The 22,243-nt window shown below is 39.5% G+C and overlaps 1 protein-coding gene across 14 annotated transcripts in view; it reads left to right on the top strand.

The window, feature by feature from the left end:
* Rhbdd1 (rhomboid domain containing 1) overlaps positions 1-22,243 on the top strand; it is a 122,413-nt gene that overhangs the window by 84,351 nt on the left and 15,819 nt on the right. The window contains exons 8-10 of one of the 14 annotated variants that reach the window (XM_078018122.1): positions 3,513-3,557; positions 10,196-10,240; positions 15,250-17,057. The exons of 9 other annotated variants lie outside the window; for them this stretch is intronic. In XM_078018122.1, the coding sequence (XP_077874248.1) occupies positions 3,513-3,556 (44 nt within the window). In that variant the 3' untranslated portion in view covers position 3,557; positions 10,196-10,240; positions 15,250-17,057. Of the gene's footprint in view, positions 1-3,512; positions 3,558-10,195; positions 10,241-15,249; positions 17,058-22,243 lie in introns of those variants that run through there. 4 more of the 14 variants (XM_078018121.1, XM_078018126.1, XM_078018120.1 and 1 more) reach the window with 4 other exon arrangements.

Genomic DNA, 22,243 nt, shown 5'->3' on the forward strand with positions numbered 1-22,243 from the left:
CCTTAGGTTGCAGATAGCTGCTACCTTTTTCTGTGTCCACATGTGGTTTTTCCTCTTCTTGTATACATGCCTGGTTGTTTTAGTCAGATTTTGCATCACAGTGACCAATTTACTGAACAACAAAAACATAGCAGAGGAAAATTTATTTGGGTTCATGGTTTCAGGAGTCTCAGTCCATAGATAGCCAGTTCCATGCTCTGGCCTCAGAATGAGGTGGGTAAGGCCTAGTGGAGGAAGGCTGCTTAGTTTGTGGCACCATTAGGAAGCAGAGAGAGAGAGAGAGGAATGGGCTGCACAAGAACCATCCTTCCAGGGCAGTTCCCCAGTGAAGCACCTCCTCTAGCCACCTAGTTCATTCAAAACTAGGATGAACTATAGTTACAGCCCTTACAATCCAATCATTTCACCCATGAACATTCCTGTGTTAATCCAAGAGCTCTGGGAAGACACCTCTCATATCTAAACCATAACATTCTGCCCCTAAAAGCTCATGTCCATCTCATTGCAAAATGCAAAAAGTTGGGGCTGAGGATATAGATCAGCTGGTAGAGTTCTTGCCTTGCAAATACAAGGTCCTTGGTTCAGTCCCCAGCACCACACATACATGCATACATACACACACACACACACACACACACACACACACACACAGTCCATCTCCAGGAGTCCTATAGTCTTAACAGTTTTAGTATTGCTGAAAAGTCCAGTCCACATAAAAGTCTCCCGAGATTCAAGCAAACTTTTGGCTGGGAATCCCTGTAAAAAATTAAAAACAAGTTGCATATATCTAATATACAGTGGCACAGAATAAAGTTTCATTCCAAAAGAGAGGAATAAGGGCAATGAATGAAAGAGATGGGGCCAAAGCAAGACCAAAACCCAGCTGAACAAATGGGGCTCCTAACTCTGTGGATAGCATCTAGGACTCAGTGGCAAGATGTTCTGTATAAAGGATTTGGGCAGCCCTGCACCTTTGCCCATGGCAGTTGCAGTGCACATGGGCTTTCTTATAGCCTGGCTGTCTCCACAGCTAGCATCTTTTCTCGGCAGACATTCCATATCACTGACATCTCTTAATTCCTGGGGTACTCATTCCTGCTTTAACTTTACCTTTACAGCTTCAAGCATTACCCTCTCAAGGACACTCCATGGACTCCAACTCTGCTGCATTTGCCTGGCCTCCCAGGCTTTCCTGAGCAATCTCAGTGAAAGGCTTCATGACCCCTTAACTTAAGCATCCCATATTTCTGCAGAACCAGCACCATGTGGGTGATGCCAAGGGCCTGCTTACAGCTCACATAATACCTGGCCCCCTGGAACACAGCTGTAGGGACCTTTGAGTGCTCTGTGGCTCAGGATAGTGAAATAACTTTTTAGGACCACTTGTGTGAGTAGGATGCTCCCATGATCTCTTCTCAAAGGAATTTTCCTTTTTCTATCCATAAGCCTGACATGAGTATGGTCTTGCAAATTCCTGAGTTGCCCAGAGCCATCTTTCCTATTGTCTCATTGCAAAGTTCTTAGCATTGCCTTAGGGGCTGTAATCTCTTCAGCAAGCACACCTTTCTTTCTTTTTTTAAAATTTATTTTTTTTCATTACAATCCTTATTTGTGGTATACATGTGTATTAAGAATTGTAATGCAAAAAAAAGAGTACATGTATAATGGCATAAGCTGGCGTGAACAGAGATATTAAAAATAGTGCTCTATATGTGCAAGCACACTTTTTCTTAATCCCAGCTTTATGTGCACTTTTTTAAAAAAGTTTTTTAGTTCTGTGTTCTGTTCCTATTGTGGCCAGAAAAAGTGCCAGCAATATCAGTGCCACTAACTGAATGCTGTGCTATCTTGAAATATCCTCCATCAGGCTAATTATTCCATCATCTTTAAATGTAGCCTTACAGAAACTCTGAGCTTTAGCCTAGACAAAATGTAGCCAACCAGGTTTTTTGCCTGGTCTTTTTTTTTTTTTATTGATTGTTCAAAACATTAGAGAGCTCTTGATAAATCATCTTTCATACATTTGACTCAGTTGGGTTTTGAACTCCCATTTCTACCCCAAATACAGATTGCAGAATCACATCTGTTACATACTCACATTTTTACATAATGGCATATTAGTGACTGTTGTATTCTGCTACCTTTCCTATCCCCTACTATCCCCCCTCCCCTCCCCTCCCATCTTCCCTCTCTGCCTCCTCTGCTGTTGTTCAATTGCATACCAGCACAAGTTCCCAAAGAATCTGGCTGATGATTTCAGGGTATAGATCACAAATTTCTTAAACAGCTTTTTTGGTGTGTGTGTGTGTGTGTGTGTGTGTGTGTGTGTGTGTGTTTGTTTCAGTTTTCAGTGTTAGTCTAAGTTTGGGCTACATCTTCTATAACCTTCTCTTTCTTTTAGGGTTTAGAGTAGAGAAATGATTCTAATTATTAGTTTTCCTTTTCCACAAAACAGTAGGCAGGGAGATCTGACTCCTCCATGCTCAGAAATTTAGGCAGACAAACGACAGAAGCTGCAACAGGAGATGAGGGAAGAGACCTAACACTAAGGCAGTGACTTGCAGGAGTACTAAGCATGATGCAGAGACAGAGGTGTCCCCTTGCTGCTTGGCCTCTGGCAGTTAGACCCACTCTTCAACAATGTGGTATTCCAAAGCCAAACCAACCCAGAGTGTGTTCTTCTTCCCTCTTTGTTTATGAGTGTTCCCCACATCTAGTGCTGCGCTTTTATTTACTTCCTATGTCATTGTCAAGAAAGATGAATATCTCTTGATTGATGATCTCAGTGAGGTATCTTGAGACTGTGGAATTTCCATCTGTAAGAGTTCAGCGGAAGTCTATTCTGTGCTCATTGTATTCATGCTGCCTACAGAATGAAATTCACACCAATTTCTGGTCCTGTTTAAAGCACAAATATCAAGGGACTGGATCTTAAGGCATAGCAAGCAGTGCGCATGGTTTAGCACCATTAGTACTCAGTAATGCTCAGGGTCAGGTATAGAACCAGCTCACTAACCTAAACGTGGGAACTAACATTGCCAAACTCCTAGAAGACAGTATACATGTAAATCTTCATGGACTGGATTAGATACCAAAACAAAGCATCAAATGAATAACATATAAATTAGACTTTATCAAAATGTAAAACTTTTCTGCTGCAGGGAACACCATAAAAAATTGAACAGACAATCACAAAATAGGGAAAATATTTTCAAACAATATATTTGATAAAGAACTTTTATATGGAAAATGTAAAGAACTTTTATAATTCAGTAATAAGACAGCCCACTTAAAAACTGGGCAGATGATCTAAATAGACATTTCTCCAAAATGACATACATATGGCCCATAAGCACATAAGAAATTGCTGTATCATTATTTTTGAGGAAATGCAATTAAAAAACACAACGAGATACCTCTTCACATCCACTAGGATGGTGTGTTTATAAGATTTTTGTTGCTGTGACCAAAATATCTAATGAGAACACCTTTATTTTGGCTTGTGATTTCAGAGATTCAGTCCATGGTAATCTTAACTCCACTGCTCTGGGCTTGAGGTGAGTCAGAACATCATGGCAGAGGGGCATGACAGAGGAAAGCTGCTCAGCTCTTAGCGGCCGGGAAACAGAGAGGACCAGGGACCAAATACAGTCACCAGGGACACACTATCAGTACCTACCTCCTCCAGCCATACCCCACCTGCCCCAGTTACCACCCAGTGATCCATTCAAAATATTAATCCATCAAATGGAATAATCCACTGATCAGGCTACAGCTCTCCTAACCTAATCATTTTGCCCCTGAATATTGCTGCATTGAATATCATGTTTCCAGTACATAAATTTAAGGGAGAACACTTTATATATAAATCCCAATACAAGACTACAATAATCTTTTTTCCCCCAAAGGCAGTCTTAAATACCAGCAAGGATGTGGATAAATTAAAACCTTTTTTCACGCTAATGGAATTGCAAAATGGTATAGCTGCTTTGGATGATAGTCTGGCAGTTACTCAGGTCAAATGTAGAGTTTAACCTTAATATATAAACCAGTAATTTCTAAGAGAAATGAAAACGTATATCCACACAAAAACTTGTACATGAAAGTTCATGGTAACCTTATTTATAGTAGCCAAAGAAAAAGTTAAAAAAAACCCACTGCCTATCATCCGATGATGGATGAATAAAATGTAGAATTAAATGATGAAGGAAGTCCTACCTCCTCTAGCCTCCCTACTTGCTTTCAGTTACCATCCAGTTAATCCCTCTAACTTATTAGTCCATCAAATGGATTGATCCTCTGATTAGGCTACAGCTCTTGGAATCTAATCATCTCATACTTTAACATTCCTATGTTAATAGGAACTTTTGGGAGACACCTCCTTTCAAAACCATAACAATTATGCAATTCCAGGAAAATACTAAAAAATATTAAGTTGTGCACTCTCAATTGGCAAGTTGTGTGTTTAGGAATTTAATTTCAATGAAGTTATTATTATTATTATTATTATTATTATTATTATTATTTATATCTTCATTTTATTTTTATGTGGTGCTGAGGATCAAACCCAATGCCTCACGTATGGTAGACAAGCGCTCTACCTCTGAGCCACAACCCTAGCCCAAGCTATTATTTTTTTAAAAGTAAGTATATCATTATCCTAATAGAATGGAGGAGAAAAACCAAAGATTAAAAAAATGTGTTGTATCCCAAATTTAACAGCTTAAAGTTTAGGATGGATTTTTCTGTTGACTGTCTATGTGTGTGTTTAAAGCCGAGACTTTGGTATTCTAGATGCCAGACTCCTTGGAAAGGGCCATGTCTCCTTTCCCACAGACTCCAGAAGTGGTACCCAGTTCCCTGGTCTTCTACCATACTCTCTCTTTTTTCTGAGTTCTTTTTCTCCTAATTCAGCAAGAGCTAGACATAATATGTGGCTTATTTTCTTCCTGCCTTCTGCTCTCTTTTGAGATCTCTTAAGCAAGTCAAGGTTTTATAAAATCATATTTTGGGTTAAGATAATAGATCTGAAAGAACTTAGGGTATATGCCAGAAGACTTATTGTCCTATTGGTAACAGATGTCCTTAGCATAGGGCAGGCTCAGTAAATCTTTGGGAGCCAAACACTTCCCCAATAAATCCTGTGTACACAATGGGAAATTGTGGAGCCTATTGGGCTTCATTTTCTCAACTGTGAAATCTGGATGGTGGCACAAACTTATTCTCAGAATAATAAGACTTTAATTTTATGAAGATCAAATGACATGATGTACCATGTAACCAGGCATGGTGGCACATACCTATAATCAAAGATATTCAGAAGGCTGATGCGGGAGAATCTCAAGTTTGAGACCAGCCTGAGCAACTTAATTTTAAAACAAAATGGAAAAATGGCTGGGAATATAGGTCAGTGATAGAGCACTTGCCTAGCATACATGAGGCCCTGGGTTACATCCTCAGTACAGACAAAAAGAGAATATCATGAAAAGAAAGTGAAGAGAGCTGTATAGATGCTAATTTTGATGTTAAATGAATCTGTTCTTTAGGAATTTGAAAGTATTAGTTTTTATAGTTTCATTGAGACATAAATGTCATATGATAAACTACATATATTTTAAATGTGCAATTTGTTCAGCATTGATATATGTGTACACCTCACCACCATGGAGACAATTAAAGAACCCATCACCCCTGTTTCTGTCCCATGGTCATTCATCTAGACTCTCCCTCACTCATACTTATTCTTCAGCCAACCACTGATATTCTGTCACTGTGATTTAATTAGAATTTTGTAAGTTTCTTTTTATAAACGAAAACATACTGTATATAGTCAGCCATCCATATCCATTGGTTTTGCATCTGTGGATTCAACCAAAAATTAAAAATACTTGAAACAAAAATTGTACTGTACTTTTACAGACTTGTAATTATTCCCTAAACAATAGAATGTAACAACTCTTTGCATGACATTTAACATTGTATTAGGTATTGTAAGTAATCTAGAAATGGTTTAAAATATGGGGGAGTGTATGCATAGATTATATACAAATACACCATTTAATTTAAGTGTCTTGAGCATCTCAAAGTTTGGTGTCTCTAGGGCATCCCAGAAACAGTCCCTCTGGATACTGAGGGACAACTATACTTTGATCATCTGATTTATTTCACCAAGCATAAAATAGTTGGGCTTTTTCCATTTCACTGTGTATATTAATAGTTAATTCCCTTTTATTGGAAATAGTATGTCCTTGTATGGATATTCTACAATTTATTTATCTGTTCATCTGTCATTGAATTTTTGAATTGTTAGCAGTGATTTGGCTTTTACAAGAAAGCAGCTACAAACATTCATCCACAAATATTTGCATAAATATATACTTTTATTTCTGCTGAGTAAATCCCTAGGAGTGGAATGGCTGGGTCATGTGAAAAGTGCATGTTTACTTTTTAATGAATTGTCAAACCGTACTCAAAGTAGTTGTAACATTTTACATTGTGTGTGATTTTCATTTTAATTTCATTAATGAATAAAGGCATTAACTACCTTTTCTTGTGTTTATAAGTCTGTCCCTTTGGCATTATTTCTAACCTACTGTCTATATAAAGGAATTTCTTTAAGTGATTGCATAACCTAATTGGAATGCTTTCTCCTATCAATATAGGAATGCTGTGGACTTTCTGTTATATAGTATCCTAGTAGTTAACAGGCATTCTTGTGAAAGGATCCAGAACATCTTCCTACTCGATTTTCCTCTGCTCCCTCTGTACTAGGATTGAACCCAGGGTCATTTGACCACTGAACTACATCCCCCATTAATTTTTTATTTTGAGATGGGATCTTACTAAATTTCCCCAAAGCTGGTCTTGTAATCTTCCTGCCTTAGCCTCCAGAGTAGCTAGGATTACAGGCTTGCTCTCCTGTGCCTGGCTCAAATTTTTTTATATGTTGGATTATTTTGATTCTATAAATTTTTGGCCAGAATTTTAAAATATTTCTTGATTTTCAAGGCAGAATTAGGGATCATCAACTTATATTTTATTAATTATCTAATTCTATAAGTTAATTATATAAAAGTGGATTTTTAGTTGAAGTCAGCTCTAATATTGACATCTTGCTATGTCCAGAAATATAAGATCTGAATTGGAGGATACTTTGAAGGTATCGTGGTCATTCTGTGTTACCTGCAGCCTCTATGAGAGCCTTCTCTTGCTGTCAGGCATGTGAGTCTCTGAAAGGACGAGTAAAATAAAACAAAAATAATTATTGTTACTGAAAGGGATTAAAATTGAAATGACTTACTGAACTGGCCTTAATTTAAAACTGTTTTATGCTAGGTATGTTATGAGAGTCATCAGATACATTTTAGCTAGCCAGAATAAGCTCTGCCTATTATGGATTTGGTTACTATAGTTTTAAATATATAGAGAGGGGAAAATGTAGGCAGAAGGGTTTGTAACCTGTGTCCCTTCAATCTGTGATGAAGCCTTTTGCATACAGCTTTCACAAGTTCAGCATGGTACAGGCTTTGCATCCCATCAGGCCTCAGGTGGAATCTCAGCTCAGGTTTAAAAGGTTGTTGTGGGTGGGGAGTTACACCCTCCTCTTGGGGTAGCCCAGATGTCCACCTGAGATGGGAGACAAAGGGCAGCTGGCACAAGGAGGCCCTTGGTATATGCCCTCTTCTTGTCTCTTCCTTTATCTTTCTCTTCTTCCATCTGTTTTCTCTCCCTACTTACTTTGGTCATTAATTGAAAATTTTATTTTTGCTTCTGTTTTAATCATTTGGGGAGATAATAATGGTAATGAACTTAAGCACTGACATTTAGAAAGCTTCTGTTAGTACCAGGCATAGCTTTTTTTTTTTTTTTTCATTTACTTATCACAAGAACTCATACAGGGAATAGGGTACAGTTGAGGCTCAGAAGAAACCAAATGAGTGATGGAGCTGGGGTGTGATTGCAGGTCTGATTCCAGTGCTCTTTATCACTCTGTGTATTGCTTCTGTGAGCTAGTTCTGGGAGTGTTCAGTTCTCCATGTTTCCACCTTCATCTCCAATGATGATGATTATGAAAATAGTAGTAGCTGCACATATCTTGAGCCGGGCACTGGTCTGTGCACTTTTCACATATTAACTCATGTAAGTTTCACAACAGTACTTCACAAGTTCTTTTGCTGTCTCCATTGTTCAGAAGAGGTTAAGTAACTTGACCATTTACCAAAGTCACATAGAGTTTAAAATTGGCATTCAAACTCTGATTCAAAGACTATCACTTCAACAGTTCTTAGAATTTCTTTTTCAGCCTATTTTGGACTCATCAGAGAAGAGATAGGAACTCCTTCCTGCTCAACTTGTAGTCTTCCAGTTTTCCAATAACTTGTAAAATTATTTCCTTATCCTTGTTTCACTCTGTCTAATGTGGGATGTATTGGGTATTTTCATTCCAAAACTAAATTGAAACTGATGCCTAAGCAAGGGAGAATAAATAGCAAATTCATTAACTAAGAATCTATTTACAGTCAATTCCCAAAGCTCATTGTGCAGTCAGTGCTTCTACATCATTTAGAGTTGCTAATAAATGAGTCTTTGCATTTTTCCAAGTGTCTTGATATTTACAAGTCTCATATTTTACCATAGGAAGTAGTTTCAACAAGCATATTCATGTGTTGACAGTTCTAATTAATACAAGTAATTAGCCCTGACAGAAGAACTGTGAAAAGAAGACCCATTCATAAATTTGCTAATTACATTACTCTGCTCAGAATTTAATTGCAGTCTGATCTTTAATCTATATACTCTGATCATTTCTGTATATGTGCAAAGCCCATCTTACTAAATTCTTTAGATTTTCACATTTACTTCGGGTAAAGAAATTTTATCAAAGTTAAATTTGCAGTTGGAGTTTAATTTTCCAGTCTGCAGGAACTGGTGAAAATCAGAGATGATCATCTTTCTGGACAATAAACAAAAGGATGGGAAAAGCTAGGCAAGGGAGGAAGAAGAAGAGGAAGAAATCGAGTACATACCATAGGCTCTCTTACATATCTAAAGCTCTTACTTTTTGCGTACTTATTTTGATACCCTCTCTGAACGCCTAAAATAGTTTTATTTAGACTATTGAAAATTTGAAGATAATTGCTTACTATGATCCAAAGTTGAGCCCTCTTCTCTCTGATATGAAAGGCCTATTTTTCAAGTGCTTCTGTTCCAGAGCAGGTTCTCAGCCTTGGCACTGTTGACTCTGGGGCTGGATTCCTTGTTGGGATGGAGTGAGGCTTTCTGTATATTATAGGAGACTGTGAAGCATCCCTGGCCTTTCATCACTGTATACCATCACATACTCTTCCAGTTGTGACAGAAATATCTCCAGAGTTGGGCAGTTGACTTTTGGGGAGCAGAATCACCTCTGGTTGAGAATCATTGTGCTGGAATATAACTTAAGGTAAAAAAAGAATTTGGATAAAACCCATAGAGGACACTAATATAAAATTTGCTGTAAGAAAATTAGTGAAACACCTTTTCTTAGAGACATTTATTATCATTTAGGCATCATTTAGACATAATTAAGTTATGACGTATCTAGATTTGGAATGATATCCCTTCAGTTGGAATACTCTTTCCTACATTTTCAATATCAAAGGCCCACTGATCTCTTTGGTAGAAGTAGAGCTCTACTTGGTAGTAGAGTAGCCATATCTAAAACCCCTTACTTCTCATATGAGATACACCAGGCTCTTAGCATTCATGGATTTAATATTTGAGTTTCAACTACTTATAGGTGAGCTCAAAGTTCTGAATAATCAACTGTAAGCATTCTTTGGCCTCCTTCCCAATTTGGTTCCTTCTCTTGTATTGCTTTTCTTCCTACCCTGCTTAGATTTCTGATGCCTTATTTCAGGTACTCTTGGGTAAATATCTCTTTCCTATCTGAAAAAAAAAAAAGTCAGGCATGGGTGAGCCTGGACACTTGGCTTCTTAGACCTGCCATCTGGCAGCTGAGCCTAACTAGGGGACATGACCCATCCATCAGAGCGGACTGAGCTTATTTTAAATATATGTCCACAACTCAGCGGTTCTGGACTTCCTTAACCCATTTTGTCCCATGATCTCACATGTAGAACACTTATAAAAACTCAGATTAAACAAGAAATAAACCTCTAATGGTAACTTTGAAATAATTTTTTTATATTCCCAGAACTAAAAATTTGGCACTTGATGGATTAAGAAAATGGAGTCCCCTGTAAGTATCAAAGGCCCACCATGAAGATGGCTTCAACCACCCATCATGGAAACCCTAAATCACTTTCACTTTACCCACCCTGTGCTCATCTCTTTCCTCCTGCACAGGGAGGTCTCCTTCTTCTTTTCAAAGAGCTAATCCTTTACCTGGCCCATTTCCTCAGAGAAATGTTTTTTATTATTGATTTTTTTTCCTTTTTTCTTCTGTCTTCAGAGAAAGGAAGGAAATGCCCTGGAGCCAGAAACCCACAACTGCTTTTCAGTTTCCTTTCCATTTCATCTTTAAATCTTATCTCCACTACTCTAATGAAGTAGTTCTCCTGTGACCTCAGTGTCAGCAGGGCTTAGCGTCACTTTACTTCCTCGAATTTCCCTACAGTGGTACACTTCTCCCTCCTTGCCTTTCCTCCCTTCTTCCCAGTGCTACACTTTCCTGATGTTGCTCCCACCTTTGTCTTTGTTTTCTTTTGTAGACTCACCACCTTCTGTGAATATTGGCTACTCTAATGACCAAATTGTAGGTCCTCTTTTCTAAGGCTTTGATTATTATTAATATACCTGCAACTTCCACCTTTATCTTCTTAGCCCAGATCTCTTAGCCCAGCTTCTAAAATTATATATAAACCTACTCCAGTGCGTTTCAGATGCAGCCTGTGCAAAACTGAACATGTAATTCTTTTCTAGTTCCCCCAACCCATTTCTTCTCACTCTTGCCTCCTGGATGTCATCAATAGCCAAGCCCTTTTCATGCTAGCTCAAAATATGTCTCCAGTCCTTCCACCTCAACTAGTCAGAGCCACTGTGACCTATGACTGGATGGAAGGAGACAAGGACACTGAGGTGCAAACCCAGATCACATAGTCTTTTAGTCTGGTCTAAGGATCTTGGTTTTTCTCTGAGTGAGGTGAATGACATTAGAGAATTTTAAGTAGAGGAATAACATAATCTGGCAACTTTTAAAAGGTCACTGTGACTACTGTATTGAAATAATCTATGGAACAGCACAGCAGGTTGAATGGTATTCCCCCAGAAGATATGCCCACCCAGAACCTCAGCTTATGACTTTGGAATATAAGGATCCTTGTAGATGTAATCAAGAATCTCCAGGTGAAGTCATCCTGGATTAGAGTACACCGTAAGGCCAGTGACAGTGTCCTGATAAGAGATAGGAAAGGAGAAGACAACACATAGAAATAGGCCATCTGAAGACTGAGGCAAAAACTGGGGGGCTCTCACAGGTCAAGGAATGCCAGATTGCCAGCAGCCACCAAAAGCTAGGAAGCCGGATTCTCTCTGAGCCACCAGGATTTAACCTTGCCAACACCTTGATTTTGGACGTCTGGCTTTCAAAAATTTGAGAAAATTTCTGTCATCTTAAGTAACCCAACTCTAGGAAATAAATTCAGTCAGCAAAGGCGGAAGCAGGAAGACCAGTGAAGAGTCTATAACCATGAGCGGGCAGGAGAGGACTGTTTCTCCCACTCAGTGGTAGCAGTGGAGCTGTAGAGGTCAGCTTCTGGATACACTGGGAAGGGGGAGCAAAAGGATTTTTTGACAGAATGGTGTGATTGTGAGGAAAAGATAAGTAAAGGGTGGCTTATTTTGACCAAGGCCATTGGAAAGTTGGAGCTACCAATGATGTGCACTAAGAGATAGAGCAGGTTTGCAGGAAAAAGTTTGAGTTTGGTCTTAAAGTTGTGTCCATTGAGAGGGTTATTAGAGCCCCACCAAGAAATGGTGAGTAGGTGCCTGAGTGAGGTCAGAAAAGAGACACAGTGTAGGAAGACATCATCGTGGTTCAAACAGTATTGAAGTTCGAGACAGTGGATGAAATCGGCAAGAGGAATGAGTATAGAAGAGAAGGAGATCAAGGACTGAGTGCTGTGTCCTCCAGTGTTAGGAGGTTGGAGAGAAAAGGAGGTGTGAGTGAAAAGAAGGGACCAGTGAAGCAGGGTGAGCAAACTGAGAAGAGAGTGCACAGTTCTGGTAGACAAGACAAGGATCTTCTTCCATGAGGGAGTGTTCAGATGCACCAAATGCCATGTAGTCTCCCCAGTCCTGGTAAGATGAGGACTAAGAATGATCAGTGGATTTATCCTCATAGACATGAGCCACAGTCTGAGTTTTAAATCTCTCTCACCTTTGCCCCTAATAAAAAATAAATAAAAGGCAAAAACATGATGGCCAACACAGGCTGCATTACTACTGCTGGCTTTCCTAGCCTTGTGTAGGAGAATAGTTAACTAGAGCTAAATAGGTAAATTCCTGTTGTGACTCATCCTGAAGCTACACAGAGTCATCCAGATGAGAAGCTGGTGAAGAGCAAGCAGTGCCTGTGTTTCGGAACATCGGCCCTTGTACTCTTTGGTGTTGCTATTTCCTCTGCTTATAGCACCTGCTTGAATATGGAGGGTACTTTCCTAGGATTTATCTCAAGTAGCTCTGCCCAGGAGAATTCTCTGAAGTGATAGACATGTTCTTTATTTCCATTGTCCAACATAGTAGCCACTAGCCGAAAGTGCTGAGCACACCAAATGCATTTAGTACAACTGAGGAACAACATTTTTAGTTTTATGTAGTTTTAATTAATTTAAATTAACAAGTTATACATGCCTAGTGGCCATTGTACAGTGCAGATCTAGAGCATTGATTCTTCAAATGTGGCCTGGAAACTTGTTAGAAATGCAAAATTTTGGAGCCCAGCCCAGACCTACTACCCAGAAACTCTGGGGGTGAGACCCAGGATTCTGTCTTTTCAAGGTTCTGCAGGTGATTCTGGTGTGTAAAGCTTGAGAACCCCTATGAGTTTCTGTTTTATTGAGTCTAGAGGGGATCTGAACATTTGGTTTTCTAACAGATTCCCACATAATGTTGTGATGCTGGTCTGGGAATCACACTGAGAACTGACATAGGAGATGGGTCCCCTCTTTCTAAGGTGTTCCCAAATTCCAAAGAATATATTCCATAAATGCTACATAACAAATAGCATAAGTCAGGATATCCCAAATGTATTTTCCAAAAATCTTTCCAGCTATTAACTCATGATGTGTAACAAACTGTGCCCAGCTTTTAGGAGGTTCTCAAGTATTTGTTCAGCTAATAAATTTATTTCTTTAAATTAGCCTAGGTAAAATGTTTAAAATGGAAAATTCTTAATCTACCTGTAACCTTATGCATTTAATGACCTTTTGGCATCCATGATAACTTATTAGATTTCTACTTTTTTAATCTTGTAATTCTGCAACTCACTTTAGAAGTCTTTATTGAAGGAATTTTTATGTTGTAGCTTGTTAAATGTGTTATGATGGTAAGAAGGCAGTTCTTGACTAGCACTCAGTACAGTGTGCCCTCCAGCGGACATTTCGAAGCATATATGTGCTAGAGCATTTGGGTTGCCACAGTGTCAGGAGCCAAAGGTAAAGGCAATAAACTCATCCTTCAGTGCCTGGGGCCCACGAATGTTAAATGCCCTGTATGCACAGTACTCTTCTGTACAGGGAAGAGAGAAACAACAACTGGTTGTTGGGTGATAGTAATATCTCGTCAGTGAAATTACCTCATATTCTGACTAACCTTTGCTAGCCCTAGCTTCCCATGAGTATCTCACAAGAGGTAATACTCTTGCATGATATAATTTAATTCTTCCAGCAAATATTTATTCACTTGTAAGACTAAGTACTGTGTGGTTTACAAAGACATGAACCTACCTACAAAGAAGTCACAGGACTAGCAATGAACTAGAAATGGTGTAAGAATTATATAAACTGAAAGAACACAGAAAGGGCATTACTTGGTATATCAGTCAAGGTTTGATGAAGAAACAGAACCAGTATGAGATGTATGTTAAGAATCATTACAAGGAACTGGCTTATGCAATGGAGAGTGCTGACCAGGCAAATCCAAAGGGCAGACCGTCTGGAAGGGTAGCCCAAAATTCTCAGGCAGGGCTGAAGCTGCAGTGCAGGGTAGAATGTCCTCTTCAGATAAGTCTCAGCTCTTAAGCCTGCTAACTGATTGGATCAGGTCCACTTAGATTATCTAAAATAATCTCCCTTGAAGTTAACTGATCGTGGACATCAGTCATATCCACTGAATACCTTCATGGCAGCACCATGATGAGTATCTGAATAACTGCAGACTATAGCCTAGTGCCCATCAGCATATAAAAAGACCATCACACTCAAAGATTGAATGTTTAAAGATTATATGTTAAAAGATGTGAATATTGTTCCCTCCTTGAAGAATGAGAGGTTGTTAGTTGGGGAGTTGACATTTCTAGAGAGCATGACTACTAAAATTCAACCAAAATGAACAGGAGATGCAAGACAGGAAAGCACAATGGGTGTCCACAGGATGGCTGGTTTAGCAAAGTGGGCTTTCTGAACCTCAGTTCTCAATTTTCCCATGTAAACCATGGGTCAGTATTTGTCAGAACTATCCCCAAGGATAGAATGAGGTGTTTGAGCATGTCTTTGGAAACAGTAAGTTCTGTGAATGCTGCTGTTTTATGGAGATGATGGTGGTGGCAGGAGTATTAGTGAGAGCATGGAGTTGTCACTATGGGGAAAAAATGACTGGCAGGTCAAACAGCCTTTATGTTCCAGGCATTGTCTAAAATTTGTATCTTCAATTAAGAAGAGGAAGTAACATTATCTCAATGCTGGTTCTTAATGAACTAAAGAGCATAGAAAAAACAACCCTGTGTGTGAATCTGTTCCGAGTTTTTACAAAAATGCCATAGCTATTTGCTCTGGGCTTAAGATAGTACAAGCTTTTATTTACAGAAGTAAATTCTGGTTTTGATGCTTGAGGTATTGGAAGGGAAGAAGGATTATATATTCTAAACTTATTGAATACTTTTCCTAAATAGGAAAAGAGAGACCATTTCCAAGGAAGTTATTCTAAGTTTCTTAGGTAATGGCCATTGTAGCCAGTTGACACAGTCACCAAAGAAAGCACCAGCAAAGGGCTGCCAGAGTGGTCAACTTGACAAACTTCTCTCTTTTTCAGAGCTGTGCATTACAAGCGAAGCTAATTTTGAACGTCATGTCCCCTCACCCCCCACCTCCGATTTTTAAAGCCATATGTATTTGAAGGAAATTTAATCCATATGTTCCTGAGTCACTTTATGCCTAAATCATTAAGAAGTTATTTTGTAATTGTGATTTCATGTTTGAAAGCTTTTAAAAGTATTTTTAGTACATTTTCATTCTTCACAATGCTGAAATTTTCTTGGTTTGTTTTCTTGTCATATTTAAACACACTGTATATCATCTTAACACATCCTGGGGTGAGGCACAAAGGGAATCTTGAACCCAGAAGGAGGGTCTCACGTACTGTAGTAACACACTAGAAACAGCCGGTTTCTACTTGCAGAAGTTTATAATTGTTATCCCTCTTTAGATTTTTATGCTTCTTCTAACTTGGTCATATCACACCCCAGTCAGCTCCCACCCCATTTCCCAACTGGGTACACATGAAGAGGAATAGGGAAAAGAGAACAAGACAAAGTCTAAAATTAAATCACCTCCAAGGATGTGTTTCTTTGTTATGCTACACGGTCTGTTTTCAAAATTGAGTTCATTTTCCGCTTTTACCTACTACCACAACCAGCTAGGAGGATTAAGGTATATCATAAAATGTCAGTCTACAAAGGAGAAAAATAAAGTGGAATTTAGGAGCACTCTCCAGCTTCTCATTCTTAGGACAAATAAAAGTGGTGTCAGCTTAGGGTTGGAGTTAATTTTAAAACATTTTCATTTTTAACTAAAGTATACTTTCAATACAACAATTCTATTTGAGTCTCATGATGTCAATCAAGTTTCTTCTATACATGAAGCAGCCTGATTTGTTTGTGAGTTTGTCCGTCGGCAGCATCTGTAGGCTACAGAAGGGCAGCAGAGCAGTCTTATTTGGGGTACCGCAGAGACTCTTTCTGTTCCAGGGACCTGGGCCTGCATAGACAGGTGCAGAAGCATACACCACCTGGAGGAGCAGAGACTTAAGTAGTTTCACAAGTTTAGTTTTTGTCTCTTCAGCCCTTTGAAATACTTTCCATTCTACATTTTCATTTGGTTCTCAAAACTTCCCTGAGGACTGTGGTTCTGGTTTTGATTTCTAGCTTGTTTTCATGAAGAAGTTGAGGCTCAGAACTGTTTCTTTGACATTTTACAAGGTGATTGGGGCTGTTTTTGGTGCCTCTGTCTTCACTCCATTACGTAAACTCCAGGAGAGTAGGGATGTCCAGTTCCCTCTTGGGGGACATCTGAAGACATATGTGGGCTTTTACTTTTGCAAATCCCACCCATATAATTTCAAATGTATTAAAACATATGCAAATCCTATTCATAGTATTTAAATACATACTTAAATAAATCAGTATAAGAGTGTGTGTGGGTGTGTGTATAAACATTAACATGTATCATCACATATAGGAGCTGAGTATAAATGGCTGAGATGGTACTTTTCATAGACGTTTACTTGAACATTATTTTTAATTTGACACTTGCTTTTTCACTTTGGAGCCATTTGATTACGTGAGATCTCACACATTTTCACAAGCACCTCTCGAACTCACACTCCCTTGGCACCATCCCTTCTGTGGAGGAAGCCCACTGCCTGCTCTGCTCTTCACTCCTGTGTCCCTCAATCCTATGACAGGCCCCAGGAAAAGGCTTCATAAATATTCATGAGTGAGAGAAGGAATAAAAGAGTCAATGAGTGAGCAGCTAGTGCATGATGAAGCCTGGCGTGAAGGCACATCTGAACCCCTTGCTGGCCTGTTTTTTTTCCTGCTGCCACCACGGAGAAACTAAAAAGACATTTTGCAGACTATGTATTCAAAATGAGTTCCTTGTGCCTCTCTCAGTGTGCTTTTCCAGACCAGATTTTTGTTTTGTTTTGTTTTTAATTACAGCTGAGGCACAAGAAAGAACAGGCTACACGGTTTTTTGACTTGATAGTTCTTATACAAAGCATTAGTGGCCAGTTTCAAGTCCTAATCATACCTTTGTCTCTGTTTAATTACTGTCATTTATTTTTCCTTACAAGTATGGGATAAATGACTTATGACTGGTTAAATATTCAAATACATTTCTTGACAAAACGAAAGATTTTTGATTGTTTGTTTTGCCTGTATGTTTTTTGGTTTGCTTTGCTTGACATTCTAGGTTCTAGGTGTTTGCTCGTAGGTATTTCTCAGGTGCTTTGTGTTTTCATGGATGTGACTTTTTTCTTCTTTCTCTGTGGCCTTTCTTCAAAGCTCTAGAATTTGGTATCAAGGGACCCTTCAAACATGATAAAAAGTTAGAGAGAGCCCACTCCTTACAAAAGAAAGAAACACAGAGGGTCTAAATGAGAGGGAGGAGGAGAAAGACAGGAGGATCTAAATGGAAGAGCCATCCTTCCTTCCTCAGCCCTGATTTCACCCAGAGAAAGGTGGTCTGCACATGTAAAAGGATACTGAGAGCCATTGCCCCTTTTGGGTCATCTGTACCCCCAGAGTCACTGGAGGGCTAAAGGGCAGACATAGGCTAAACTCAAAACCTACAGTGCCGCATCATGAGCCAAGTTTCTGGGTCAGGGAAGGAGCTGGAAATGGTAGAACGTATTCTTCCTTCATGAAAATTCTTTAGGGTTTCAGACATTTAGCATATCCTATTGGACACCTGTAGTAGTAATACCACAGTGAACAAGACAGATGTGCCCTTGGGGACCAAAAGTCGGTCTGTTTAGTTGGGCAAGCTATTGCTTCTTGGGGGTACCTTTTTTTGAAGTATATTTGAAGTGGTTTTGGTTTTTGTGTATCAGTTTTTGATGTGTGTGTAGCAGAGTTGCTTGAGTATTCAAAAGACAGAGACCTTCTGTTTGTCAGCTTAGAGTTAGAGGAGGGAAGGGAGCCTGCAGCATGAAAATGGGGCATGTAGAGCTTAGGTTTCTGTATTTCTTGGTAGGCCCTGACTTCAAACGACAGATGCAGAACTTGTTAAGTTTTGTTGCTCACTCTGGTTCCCGCCCTTCCTCCCTGGACTTTAAGCATATGGACACTTGTTCACTCTCAGTATTTCCTTTCTTGTAGCATAATCATGCACTGCTGGACTGTGGATATGTTCTGAGGTCTGCATTAGTAGCAATTTCATCACTGTGTGACCATCACAGAATGTACTTACACAAGCTAAGGTGCTACATGTCACTAAGTGATACAACACCAAAATACAAGCAGCTCATTATTGACTGAACCATTACCTGCACATAACTCTGTGTGTGGGGGGGGGTGGGGAGGGTACATGTATGCGCAAGAATGTGTGTGTGTGTGTGTGTGTGTGTGTGTGTGTGTGTGTTATTGTCCTTAAATGACCTTTTCTCACATAGACTATTTAAGTTGCAGTAGGAATCTCGAAGTATATTCTCCCAAGAGAAAAAATGAGATTTTTGTGGTATCATTTTAAGGAAATAATTACTCAAGAAAAGTGTGTGAGGTGTTTTCTTCTTCCAGAGATGAATATGAATGGACGTGGATGAATATGATGTGGATGCCTGGGGGAGATGACTGGCCCCATTGTCTAAGGAAGGTGGGAAGATGGTGTTTCCCTTTCCACTACATTTCCGGTTTGTTGTTCCATTAATCCTAAACTGTCCCCCTCCAAAGATTGTTGCGTATTAATTAAAAGCAAAGCTCTACACCACAGGGTATTTCAGATGGTGATCCAGGATGGAACCTCTCGTGTTCACTTTCTCCCCCTCCATTGCCCTTCAGCAAGGACATTTCTAAAATTTTATGTTTGAGTTGTTTTCTTTCAAAGAAGAAAGTAAGATCATGTGTAAACCAGTCTAAAAACGTAGATTTTCATTCTCGAAAGTTTCAGGCCATTTATTATCATCATTGTTATTGTTTGAACAAGTGATTACCAGATGGGAAGGTCCCTGACCAGCCTCATTCATTGACAGGATTGAAGCTATTGTATCTTTCTCATAGCATTTCTCTGAGCATGAGAACAATTCCAGAGTCAGTAAGTAAGAGTATTCTGTGACAGGATTGTAATTCTGCTTTCGTATGCCCTCAGCTGCCGGTCCTGAGAGGCCCCTTTTTGCTTGCACAGCCTTACTAAGTGGCAAAAGGACTGTCTGCCTGGGGTGAGCATCAGGGTTTGGGGAAGGAGGCCTAGCCTGCCTCCCAGCCTGACCTCAGGCCCGCTTCCTTAAACCTGTTTCACATGCATGGATAGTTGACCCATGGGTTCCTTATTCATGGTTCCTTTTCACATAGCACCAGGTGTGACAATTTAAGTAAATAATTAGGATTTTGACGGTTCTGCACTCTTTGCTTTCACCAAAGCCACTCAAAGTTCTAAGCATCTTTGCTAGCCAACATAGGTCTTAAATTTGATCTGGACTTATCTGGGCCTTTTGCTCACTGTTGACTCAGGGAGGAAGAGAAATCAGTCAAGAAACAGAGTTCTTTAATTGAAGTTTAACTGCCTGCCAGCTGCACATGGGATAATTATAGCCCAACCTCAAAGAGAAGTCATTGTCCTGATAGCTTTGGATTAGGGTCTACATGAGCAGCTGAGCCACTGGAGTGACCCCTTTGGCTTGAAACCTGTTGAGAACATATATTGTTTAAGATGATAAATAAGCAGTGCAGGCCATGGGAATGAGGAGAGTTAGGTTCTAATTCTAGAGTTGTCACAGTTAGCTAAGGGACCTTAAGTAAGTTTTCTTTTTTAGCTCTTCTGAATTCAGTTTCAATTTCTATAAGACAAGAGGGTGTCTAGGTAGCTTCTATAGTCCAGCCAGCTCTAAAAATTTTATGTATGTCTTAATGAGGGTTTTATTGCACAGGTCCCATGGATGTGAATATATGTACTCATGTAAATCACATCCACACTCTTCATACGATTGAACGGTCTTCTCAAGAGAAGAAACTGTGCCCGACTCATCCTTCTATCCCCTCAGTCCACAGTGGTGCCCTCCAGAATATGTATGTTCAGTTGGTATTGGTTGTATTGATTAATGAAAGAAGGAAAAGGCAGATTACCACCATTAAAGACAATCACAGACAGTTTGGTGTTATTGGAAATGTCAAGTTTCAAATCAAAGGAGTTGATTTGAAAGGCATAGCATCCAGACAAAACCTGTGTGGCATCCCTGGTCTGGAGCTACCTCACTTGGCCCTCCCATCTGCCATTTCATCTTTATCTGTGTTCATAGTAGATCTTGAAGAGGTGAGGCACCACTAGTAATGACTTCCTAAGTCCAAAGCAATACTTTGACAAGCAGCAGCATCAAAGGAGCGCTGTTCCAGCACATTGTCCCAACACAGTAACTATTTGTGGTAAATTATCAAGATGTGTGAACCTGTACATATCTCTCTTTGAAACTCCCTCACATTTTATCCTCTTTGATCATCCCACCTGTACTCTGTAGGAAACACCTGCTACACACTTATGCATTCACTTGAGTTGAGTACTACTTCTACCTTAAACTCCTCTAAATTATTTTATTATTCTTTTTATTTCTTGGTACTAAGGATTGAAACCAGGGGCACTTAACCATTGGACCATGTCCCCAGCCCCTTTTATTTTTTATTTTTAAACAAGGTTTTGCTGAGTTGTTTAGGGCCTCACTGAATTGTCAAGGCTTGTCTTGAACTCCTGCCTTAGCCTCCCAAGTCTCTAGAATTACAGATGCATACCACCATGCCCAACCTTAAGCTCTTCTAGAACATTCATTTACTTGATAGAAAGAGAAAAGAAACTTAACTGAATTCATATATCAAATTATTGTCTCTTGGCAAGGAGAGGAGGGAAAATATAAGGGTTAGGAATACCATACCAGTGCCTAGATGTTGCTTCTGAATGCTGCAAGCACAAAAACCATGGCAAGTCTGTTGGAGACCTCTGCAATGCAGACTCCCAGGTGCTGGGGCCCAAGAGCAGTGATGAGTGTAAGTAGTCACTATACTCTTCTTCAGATTGCCCCTCCCATTTTGTGGTGTTTCATATATAAAACTTGAGGAATCATTTGTCATGTACCCCCCTCTGCCCCCACTCCCTTAAAGAACCATCATCTTTTTCTAAGGGGTCTCAAACAAACAGGTTACAGTGAGAGGCCTCCTACTAGGCATGAGACATCAGGCTGAGAGAGTCTGGTCTTATAAATCAGGTTTGCCAGCAAGCCACTGTTGTCGTGACATTCCTGTCTTCGTGGGAAAAGGCCCCTTTGTGATCTTTTGGTTTTGTACCTTAGTGTTCAGAATAAGGAGCCCAAGGCCAGGAAGGGTCAAGGACAACGCTGAACCTGTATCTCTGGTGCCCCAGTTTGGACTCTGTGCACCTTCAGCTTGCTTCCTGTTCATTTCATTCCATACACTGTACTTGCATTAAATATCATGTTGCCTTCATGACTGCTGCTCCCTTTTTCTCTGTAAATATTAATTTGAAGTATGTTTTCCTTTGCTTTGCAGTCTCGCTTGCCCCCTGTGTGTCCAAAATAGCCAACTGGAATTCATGAGAATGTTATGTCTTTAGATGTTTGTAACCAAAAGAATTCCTTATGGTTTTTTATAACAAAACAACTTGGATGTGAGTATTTTGTGTTGGAAAGGCGAGCCAAGCTCACAGTGCAGCAATTACAAGGCAGTGCATTATGTGTAATTTGTAGCCTGCCCCAGGAGCAATAGTGAGCTGTGAAACACCATCCTGGCCCTACAGCATAATTAGCAGGATCATACGCTACACAGAGAAAAGTGCAATGGTTGTCATCTGAGGTAAATAAAAGTAAGGAAAAGTTCTTATATAGGCAGTACACTCAAAATTATATAAAGACCAGTCCCTATATCAAGCACCAGATATGTCAAGAGCCTTCATTGCTAATTGAAGAAACCTTTGAGGTTTAGCAGCTCATAAATTTGCACTGGGAATTGCCCCATTGTTCTGAGGTTATAAGTGTTGTCTTTGAAATTTAACTGATGTACTTTTATATTGCATTCCTCCAACAGTACCAC

The sequence above is a fragment of the Ictidomys tridecemlineatus genome, chromosome 7 (assembly GCF_052094955.1).
Source record: "Ictidomys tridecemlineatus isolate mIctTri1 chromosome 7, mIctTri1.hap1, whole genome shotgun sequence".
NCBI classification, from domain to species: Eukaryota; Metazoa; Chordata; class Mammalia; order Rodentia; family Sciuridae; genus Ictidomys; species Ictidomys tridecemlineatus.